A 10,475-nucleotide genomic window follows, 5' to 3' on the forward strand; every position below is an offset into this window, starting at 1 on the left:
TTACAAGTGTCAGAAAAGAGTTACATTGAAGAATTTTGTAACAAAATAAAACGTGCACTGATTTTGTGATCGTGAACGTTGGAGTGCTGATTTTATGCAACAATTCTGTTAGGAGATAAAAGATAAATTCTTATCCGGTGGTGAAGAGATAAGAGATAAAATCTGTCTAACAAAAAGAAACGTTTGTTGCTGATTTTGTGTAACAGATAAAAACTTATCTTCTTGATTCGTAAAAGTAAAAAATTAATTTTATTTCTTGCAAAATATAAGAGTAGTAAAACTAACTTGGGTCGTATTTAGCCCACGTGCAGAAGGTTGCAAATCCATCAGTTTGCACTGAATAGACCTAGTTCATGCATGCCAATCTACACTAGTTACCAATCTAATACAAATCCAATAATAAACTAAACATTATAAAATCATGAGAAATTTCTTTGGTTTTCAATGTGGAACAAAATCTTTTGAAATACTCCTTTATTTATAACAGTTTTTGAAATATTGTAGGGACGTGATATTTTGAAATTATTTTTATTTTGTGTATTATTATAGTATTATATATGAAAATTTTATTTTTAAAAAATCGAGGAATCCAAATGGAGCCAAAAGTTTAACTGAAACCACATAAGCACCTTTTAGTACAAGATTGCTAATGTGGCTTATATAGGCCCATTTCTAATGATGTGGCAATGCCAAATCATAATAGGAACCAACTCAATGTTGACTGATTTGATGACATAACTGTAGGGCCTAAGTGCTTTGAAGTTGAACTAAATATAATACTCACGAACACATTAAGCACCACCCTGAATAGAATGTTTAGACAAATGTGCTAGGTTGTGCACGTTACCACATAAGAGTAACATTATCGTGCACACTTATAATAAATCAATATCATCTCTTTTTCTTTGATAAATTCATTGTATGTAACACTTTGCAGGAACAAATAAACAAATAACATGTTTTTTATTCTTATTTATCAGTAGCCAACAATGATAATAGTACATCCCATTTACCCTTTTAGAAGTTGTACATTTTATATACCATTATAGCATGTCGTACATTTCATACATGAAGCAAATTTTCTCGTCCAAATGTACTAAGATATAATACGAATACATAATTCATCGCTTAATTGGAATTCAATTAAACAATCATTTTTATAAACTAACACTTACATTGTGAATGAATAATATGTATAAATTGTACTCCTTGTTCTACAAGACATACTTATGTAGCATAATATTGTCACCTATAACTATTGCTCGATAGAGAAAAAAAAAATGTTCGTTGCCTATTTGTCCATGTACCATGTTATTAATCGTAAAACTTTCAAAGAAATATGCAAGATGATATTCCTCTTTTGTGCACAACCTATTAAACATGCATACGTATTTTATTCAAGATAGATACTTAATTAGTGTATGTGCTTGTGGTACATTTTAGACAATAATAGTTGCATATTTCAATTGTAACTAAGTGATATCAAACATGGTTTTGTTATAAGTTGATATATTCTGGACAAAAAGATTTCATTAATGTATGAAAAGTACCCCTTGTTATATAATAGATGCAATTCAAATTCATATTCAGGTTTCAAACTTCAAATTTTCTTTTTCAATTTTATCAAATGCACCATCAGTCAAAGTTATTTAGAAGTTAATAAATATAATTATTTCTTTAAAAAATTGGTGGGCCAATACGTGACGTGACATTCAAAAGTAAAGCTTTGGTGGGGAAGATTGTGACATAAAACTCTGAAAGCGGTTGAGCGCATAGAACAAAAGATTTGGGGCTAAAGCGACATTTTTGAAACTGCTTTCTTCTCCATCGTTTTCAGTCCACCCACTAAACATCCGCCCGCCACAGCTACTGTTCTACCCAATTCGCGGCGCCAGAATCGGAGACGGCAACAATTCCGGCCAGTAGTCGTCCAATCGCACGAATCTTCCCCTCATTCCGTTTCTCTCTCTTTCTCCCTCCGGTGAGTTGCAAAAAAGAGAGGCTAGGCTTCCTTTTCCAAGGAAACTCTTTCCCGAGGAATTCTTTCCTTTTCCACACTGGTTTCCTGAAACCAAACAGGGTAAAGAAAAGACTCAAACTTCCATAAGGATATATAACTTTCCCGCCTTAATTTGATACTGATTCTTTAGAGGACTTTTCACAAATGGCTTACCTACAATACGGAAGGCATATCCTCCGCCGTGGCTCTGACCAAATCCTTCCCAACCCCCTGTTTTTCGCTGCTCAAGGCGTCCGATATCGAAAGCTGGAAGTCATTCTCACTACTGTAAGTAGATTTTTAACCATTTTTCATTTTTTTTTGTCCTAGTAATAAATTTTTATTTTTGCGAATTTCTTGTGGTTAACGTTTTGTTTAATTATATTTGTAGTCCATAGACAAGCTGGGAAAAGCAGGCGAAACGGTGAAAGTGAAACCGGGGTTTTTCCGGAACCATTTGATGCCAAAATTGCTTGCTGTTCCAAATATTGATAAGTTTGCATACCTGATTAGCGAGCAGCGTAAGGTATATTTCCTTTTCTCTTTGCTACTTTTATTTGTGATGAAATTCTACTTTGTGTGAGACAATGAGACTAGAATTCTGTAGAACACACGTGTGTTAGATTAATCTTTCCTGACAGTGTAATTCATTTCTATTTTTTGGTCAAATTCTTTCTACGTGAGTGAATGAGGCTAGAATTCTTAAGAATGTGATCGAGTTAGATTTTTTTCCCTGCATTGATATGGTGGTGTTACTGGTGTAACAGTTCTTTGCTTCACCGTGTCTAGGTGCATGCAGCACGTGCTAAAATTAGCCAACAAATTTAATTACAGGTTACTTATAATCTATCTACATCTGCTTTTGGACAGAACTCCTGATGTCCCAAGTGTAGGAAAAATGAATCTGAGGAATTAAATGATCAAAGGACTTAAGGAAATAGGACTTACACAGGAAGTAAAACTGTGGTTAATCCAGTGGAGGAGTGGCCTTTGTTATCTTTAGAATTGTGTATGAAGTATGATGAGCTGGGGAAATGATGTCTTTAAATGTCTAAATGCCATTAAATAGATTGTGGAAATTTTGAAGGGTTAGCATGATTATGAGCATGCTTCATTGGTGGGGGATGTCATGTTGGTGTATTATACTCCCTTATTTCTGGTATTTGTGTTTTAATGTTTGAATTGATGTAAAATTTGGGTAACTTATCCAAAAACAATTGCGTTCATCAAGGGACAGCAGAGATGCTTAACCAATTGAAATGATGCGTTGAGTTTAGTATTTATATTGCAAAACTTGGCCATTGATTTAATTGTGGTTGCAGCAGTCTGCTTGCATGTGCTAGTTATTCACATCAGTTAGATGTTCTATTCTCGCAGTGTGCATTTATGGAAGTCAACATTATTGTTAATCCAGTAACACATGGAGTGAAGTCTTGCATTTGAAACATATGTACTTTGAAAACAAACTCCAATCTTTTATCAGTGTTTGTGTTATTGATTGTGCTTTATACAACTTGTAGTGTGAAATTGTACAAGAAGAAGAACATGGGCAGAGAAAAGGTTTCTGCACCTGGAAAATTTAGTGGAGTACCAACTTTAGCCTTTTTAATCTTTTCCTTTCTATTCTTTCGGGTGGCTATTCAGCTTTTATTTCTCTATTTCATTGGTCATTGTTCAATGAACAGCCATGTATTTTCTTTTAACTTGAGATTTATAACTCAGCTTGTAAATTATCTCCATTGAAGCTTCAAAATTGGCATCATTATGCTTCTTTTCTTGTATATATTAATTGATATCATCTACTCATTAAGAGCTATGCTCTTTTTTTTTTCCAAGATTTACCAACCTAAGGAAGTTGAAGAGGTCAAAATAGTTGTCCCAAAGACTGAAGAAGACAGGATGAAAGAATATCAGACTGCAGCGAGACGCCTTGATAGTGCTAAGTTGGTTTGTGTTCTCTATTTATGCTTTTTCTGTTGAAGTTAACCATAAGAAAGCGTTTTATTTGTTGATTATTTGTTAGTGAATGAAATAATAGATTGACAACTTTGATTGCCTAAAGCTGGTTTATTTTTTTGTTAGGGAATACTCTTGTCGCCTAACATAAAGTGCTTCCTTTTGTGTTTCACGTGTACTCTAAGTGGTGTTTGACAGTGTCCTGAATCAAATCAATCAATACATCTCCTTATCCTTCTTTGTTTGGTTTAATCTGATTAACAATCTTCTAGGTTCTGCGGAAGTTAACTACAAAGGATAACGAAGTGCGTGAACCTGTGACGAAGGATGAAATTGTAGCTGAGGTAATTTCTTCCTATCCATGTTTTCTGGATATTTTTTGGACTTGTCATGTCGATCGCTCACTTTCTTTATTTGGAGAACATATAGATTGGTGAATGCACAAGTGTCTGGCATTATAATAACTATTGGGAAGAAGTGACATCTGATTAATAGTATGACTAATTTTGAACAACCTGGTTACTCACTGTATTAAAGATTTTTATTCTTCCGCCTCTGTGTGCATTTCTTTGTGTACCAAAGATATGTGCTAATGTACAATCAAACTGCAGAGATGAGTTCTTATATAATGAGCTGTGAGTATGTTGGAATGTTCTTTCGTTTGAGCAAGAGAAAGAAAATGAACATGTCACTTAAGTAGGATAGACTCTATGTGCAGAAGTATTTTCATCATGGGCTTGAAGAGTGCTAGTTGTGTTCTTCACTGTGAGTGCTACAACTTTCTCAAATGGAATTTGAAATTTTTCGACATTAGGTAAACATGATGGTTGAAAGAGACCTTTATGCCAACTTGGACACTGCAATAGCATTAGCCCTTGGACCTTTCATTGCACTTCTTGTTAGAAGAACCTGAACATGGACTCCTGAATATTTAGCAGTTGGAAGATTTCCCTGTAACATTGCAACAAGGAAACAGCCAGGGTGATTGGTAGTGGTAAATAGGTCCATGCCCTTGTATCTGTGTAGAACGTCATACAAATCTTAGGGGCAGATACTTTTTCACTTAGTGCTGCATGATGATGCTCAAAATGCTGACATTTATCTGCCATCCCTACCCTTGACAACAACCACCACCAGCACAATTGCTGGAGTGTAAAGTCAAAAACTCGAAAAAGGAAGAGTTTGGGATGTCTGTTCGATGAAAGTAGATTTGTTAATTTTGAAGGTTAAATTGCTGCTTAGAGCCATCAGCATTATATGGTTAGCGTGAAAAACAAATCTCTCAAACCCTTGTTATATGCTGACTCTCTTTGATGGCTTGTTAGGTTGCAAGACAGCTCTCAGTGCGCATTGAACCTGAAAGTTTGCATCTTCCAACTCCTTTGGCAGCTTTTGGAGAGTTTGAGGTTCCACTGCGCCTACCAAGGTCCATTCCTTTGCCAGATGGGAAGCTTCAGTGGGCTCTTAAGCTCAAGATTCGCCGAAAATGAAGGGCCTTATTTGCACTAAAATGCTGTGATGGAAATTATTTTGAATTTCAAGATCCAAAACCTTTTGCTTCAGGCAGGCTAAAGTGGATAAGTCTGTAACTTGGCTCTTTGATGTTGTATCCTTGTCCTTAGAATGGGGTGCAATCTGGTTGTCTAGGGAAACTGCATGCGAGTTGTCTCAAGGACAGGCTTGTGAATGAAAAAGGTTTCTAGGTCTGAATTCTCTTCATTAGGGATTCATACCAGTTGGTCGCTAACATCACTTCCTGCTTCTGATCATGGAATCATGGGCCTAATTGTTTGGTGATTGCAAAGCAGAAAGTTTTTGCTCCTTATTTCCTGCGAGAAGGACTAGCCTATGACACTACGGAATCGAATCATTTGCTTCTTGACCATTATATTGACCCTGTCCTAATCTGGTTGGTACAGGAACATATAGCTTTTAGAGCCCATAATGATTGCTTAATGTTCATTCTCCGCCGGAGCTTTGTCTCGGAGTTTGGACTATGGAATTATGCGTGTATTGTCGTTGTTTCGCAACCCAATCTTTTGCATCTATTTTTGTCGTGCCGTGTAGGATTCCAGATGATATCTAACTTATTCTGTTCCTTTTCCCTTTTGACAAAAGTTCCGTGCTTGAAAGAAAACCTTGACAGTGCTGATCCCTTCTTGTTGTGAGTGCAATGTATCTAACTTATACTCCCTCCATTTCACTTTGATAATCCTAATTTTTTTTTTCATACAGTTTAAAAAAAAAAGTAGTTAACTTTGTTGGAACATTAGGGGGAGTGTCCGCGCATCACGCGGGTGTTTGGTGCCTGTGGGGAAGGAGGTTTTTTTATTGAACAAATAATAGTACATTGTGAAAAGAAATAAAACTTAGTATGAAAAGATAAACGATATAATCAATCAATTTACACAGCGTTACAATAAAATTGTGTCAAATTGAAGGTCGTTGATAATGCAGAAAGGCAGAGCAACACAGAAAGCAAATTTTATTCCAGAATTCCCACCAAGAGTTCTTTCTTGCTGTTGCTCCAAACCTATAAGATTATAACCAACCCAGGCCAATTGGAGTTAGGCAACGCGAAAAATGCTATCTTGCAGCTAGATAACGCGATAAGAGTCGCTAATTGTAGGTACTAAAAACACACCGATAAAATTAAGGGAGGAACTAAAAAATTTGGGGGGATGAAATCTAACCTCACGCTGAACCACCAGGGGTAGTTGGGACTAAAAAACATTCTGAGTTGAAAAGTATGAAGCCAAGTAAAATTATCCCAATCCTAGAATGCGAACAATGAGAAACTGATAATCAACCGTTTAGGCATTAACATATCAACGGTTCAGCAATTGAATTGGGTGTAATTAATGACGAAATAATAGGTAATTTCAGAGTTGAACTTAGATGGAAGAGAAAACGATGAGGCAAATCGGTCTAGACAAAGGCAAAAATGAACTCCTGACTCTGAAAAGGGATAAACTGACCAATGTTTGTGGCTCATAAATGCAGATTATAAATGATAGAGAAATGGATTCCTACCATTGATAGAGAAATCGTTGGCTCATTTCCTAAATCCGATTGCTATTCAAACGTTTCAGACAAAGCAACATCTCAAACGGTTATCTGCGGCTGAAAAGGGGAATTATTGGTAGCTAAGGGATATTCCGATAATTACACCAACACACAAGCATATATGGGTTGTACAAAATGCAAAAACGGTTGCACACTAATTACACATTCCATCAATACCCAGATGGCTCATCAATGACAACTTTAAATGTATTAAAATGGGATCATTTCAGTAAACATATTCAAATACATGCTTCCTTAACTTGTACCTAAAACTTTTAAACTAATACACAATATTTCACATTCCCAGAAAGCCCCATCTATGCGGTTGAAATTCAACCTATTCTTTGACCAAAACTCAATCTTATATATTATAAGGAATCAATTTAGGTAGCTATTTTCTTAGAATACCCTCATATTAATTAGAGTACAACTTTATGGGAACTTGAATTGATGGTAAAAAAAGAATCAATTCTCATTAAATGGGGTAGGTTTATAGTAACAATAACTTACATTGAATATGGGTATTTTAGAAAAATTAAAATATAATTACATTTTTCAATTGAAAAGTGGACTGCAATTTGGGACAAACGAAAAAGAAAAATAGAACTATCAAAGTGGGACAGAGGGAGTATTAGAGATCCTAGTTGGTTCATTTGACGGTGCTGATGTGAAACTTTCTATAGCACATGATGAACCGTGAACGACACTTGTTAATCCCCAAAAAACAAGGAAGGAGAAGCCGAGAAGATGGACTATCATTTCAAAGCACGAAGTGATACTTTAAATGCTAAAATATGCTACTAAATATATTGCACTCCATGCAATATGGGACCTCTTAATAATAAAAAAGAATTTGTATAAATAATCTACACATACTTTTTCTTTACCACGCAGCAAGTCCATAAGGGCTAATTTCACCTTAAAATATTAAATGGCAATAGTTCACCATTAGCACGTTGCCAACCTAATAAGAATTCAGGTATGGATCTCCATTGAAAAAGTGCAACGATTTGTAGAAACCATTCTAAAAAAAAAAAGTTTGTTTAAATCCACCAATGTTTTTGTCGTGCTATATAAGCATGTGAATAAATTACAAATTGTGAGAGTTACATATAGCCTCGTTTGACAAATGAGTTTTTGGATGTTTGTCTAAAATTTTACTTTAATTTACTTTAGAAGTTGTGGAAAAAAATTTTAAGTAGTAAAACTTTTTTTCTTTCCTTTTTCTTTTTTTTCTTTGTTTCTTTTTCCTTTTCTTTCCTCTCCTTTTCTTCTCCCTCACCTCACCACTTGCCGGCCGCCAACGTCGGAACCGCCACTGGCAGCCACTACAATTATTATTATTTTTTGCTTTCTTCTGTCTTTCTTTCTCTTGTGACGCCCCCACTTCTCCCAAGAGTGAACCCAAGGGTATCGGCGGGACGTCTGCTCAACTCTCGTCAAGACTTGGTACAATCCATAATTCAAAAGTTTGGAATATTTCAAATAACTTCAATACATAATTAAAGTATTCCAAAATATCTCACACTTACAATTAGTTAGCTTTCAAGCTTAAATACACCCAACGGAATAAGTACTATAACCATCCGTTATAATACAACTTAAAATCTTCAAAAAGAAAACAATCTAGTACTATTCACGAGCACTCTTGGTCTCAAACCCTGTTAAGGAAAACAAAAACGTGAAATGAGCTACACAGCCCAGTGAGGTTCCAAGACACTCTAGCAGGTCTAATAAATCAAGTAATTTGAGCATACCACACGTATGGTTCAAGATTTCACATTAGTACATTAAAATGCGACGGTTATCATGTACAAGTAATTTGAGTATATCACAGGTATGGCTCAGGGTGGCACGTTAGCATATTAGCATGAAACAGTTATCATTATGTGAAATAAACACACATTGAAGGATACGGTGTTCCAGTGGAACCATTTCGGTCAACTGTATCTTATAACTTCAGAATCTCCTCGGTTTGTTTGGCCATCACCTTATCCCTCCAATGGTAGTACTCGAGTATACCGAAACGGTGTCCCAAGATTCTAACCTACCCGACCGAACCCAACCCTGACTCGAGTAAGTCAGTAATCAAGGGCAGGGCCCAATTCAACTTAGAACTTACAATATGCACAAGTAATCAAGTAAATCGGTAAACAGTAAAAATTTATCAATTTTGTAGGTCGAGTGAGATGAAATACACACTCGCCGTAAAACTGTGGAAAAGTTCATATGAACACGTAATTTACGGTAATCACATAATCAAGTAGTCAAGTAATCAGGTAAGCAGGTAATCAAGTAAATAATCAGGTAAATGGTGAGATTTATCATTTTAGTAGGTCGTCCATTGGCCGTTTCCCACTTTTACTACTTAAGAGTCGAGGAGATTCACTCCAATTGACTTATGCAGCCATAGCATAATTAATCATTGAAACACTTCACGTAAATATGCATTTCAAGTATTTCATGTCAAATAATTCAAGTACATTTTACTAAGTGAAAATGAGTGCGGTAAGATACACACTCGACTCAAAATGGTGGAAAAGTCCATAGAAACAATTATCGGTAGCATTTAACAATTAAATACATAATGACCATGGAGTAAACATGTCATAAAATTATTCGAATCACGTATTCCTATATGGAACACTCACCAACCAAAATAAGTGAGTAAAGAAAGTCGTCAATAATCCATTTCGGGATTCTCTTCGAGACCTTCTTGATCGCCTGAAGAAAAGTGACCAAATATCACCCTCACAATTTCACAAATTCCTTATCAAACAAGAAATAATGCATACTTGCTTTAGAATTCAAGTCAATGCCTTCATAAGGGTTTTATTTTATCGAAAGTTAAGATTCAAAAGTGTGGATTTTAAAGTTACTGAGGAAACTCATATCTTCTACGAAATCGGGTTCAAAACGATAGATTAATATCAAGATAAAAAGTCAAGTATCCAAAATTTCATTTTCTAAGAAATCGGCAAATTTTGGCTTTGTGCGTCAAATTTAAAAAAATCATATCTTGCACTCAATAGGTCAAAAAATGGAAAATCTTATACCGTTGGAATCTTGTTTCAAAGTACAAAAATTTCCTAGAAGAACTTTTCTAAGATTCAAATTGGACAAGAATCATTTTTCAGCTCAAAGAGGCTGATCTGAACAGGCAAGATAGTTTTAGTCATGTTTTTTGGCAAACTTTGGAAATTCGGAAAAATTCACAAGAAATGAACTAGCCTCCGAAATTTGTACCTCAATTAGAATTCCAATCAAGGTTTAAAACACAACAAACGGAACTGAAATCAGAGTTTTGAGTGTCAAAATATAGTAGTTCAAAGTTGGTCGCAATTTATAAACTGTTTTGTCATTTTCCAGGTTTGAAAGGCTATCTTTGAAGTATCATTTGGCCATCGATTTGGCATTGGAAATACACCAAACTTGATACACTAAGTCTTCCATC

The 10,475-nt window shown here is 35.4% G+C and overlaps 1 protein-coding gene across 2 annotated transcripts; it reads left to right on the forward strand.

Annotated features, from left to right (window-relative positions):
- The first annotated feature begins 1,797 nt into the window (after positions 1-1,797).
- Positions 1,798-6,092, forward strand: LOC113752145 (50S ribosomal protein L9). Of its 2 annotated transcripts, XM_027296284.1 has the most exons (6): positions 1,798-2,080; positions 2,151-2,287; positions 2,391-2,525; positions 3,836-3,946; positions 4,228-4,299; positions 5,281-6,092. In XM_027296284.1, the coding sequence occupies exons 2-6, from the start codon at positions 2,165-2,167 to the stop codon at positions 5,443-5,445; spliced, it is 606 nt and encodes a 201-aa protein (XP_027152085.1). In that variant the 5' UTR covers positions 1,798-2,080; positions 2,151-2,164; the 3' UTR covers positions 5,446-6,092. The 2 variants fall into 2 exon arrangements, with proteins under 2 accessions (XP_027152085.1, XP_027152082.1); XM_027296281.1 differs by having other exon boundaries at positions 1,798-2,287.
- The last annotated feature ends 4,383 nt before the right edge of the window (positions 6,093-10,475 follow it).

This window comes from Coffea eugenioides, chromosome 1 (genome assembly GCF_003713205.1).
Source record: "Coffea eugenioides isolate CCC68of chromosome 1, Ceug_1.0, whole genome shotgun sequence".
Classification (NCBI taxonomy): Eukaryota; Viridiplantae; Streptophyta; class Magnoliopsida; order Gentianales; family Rubiaceae; genus Coffea; species Coffea eugenioides.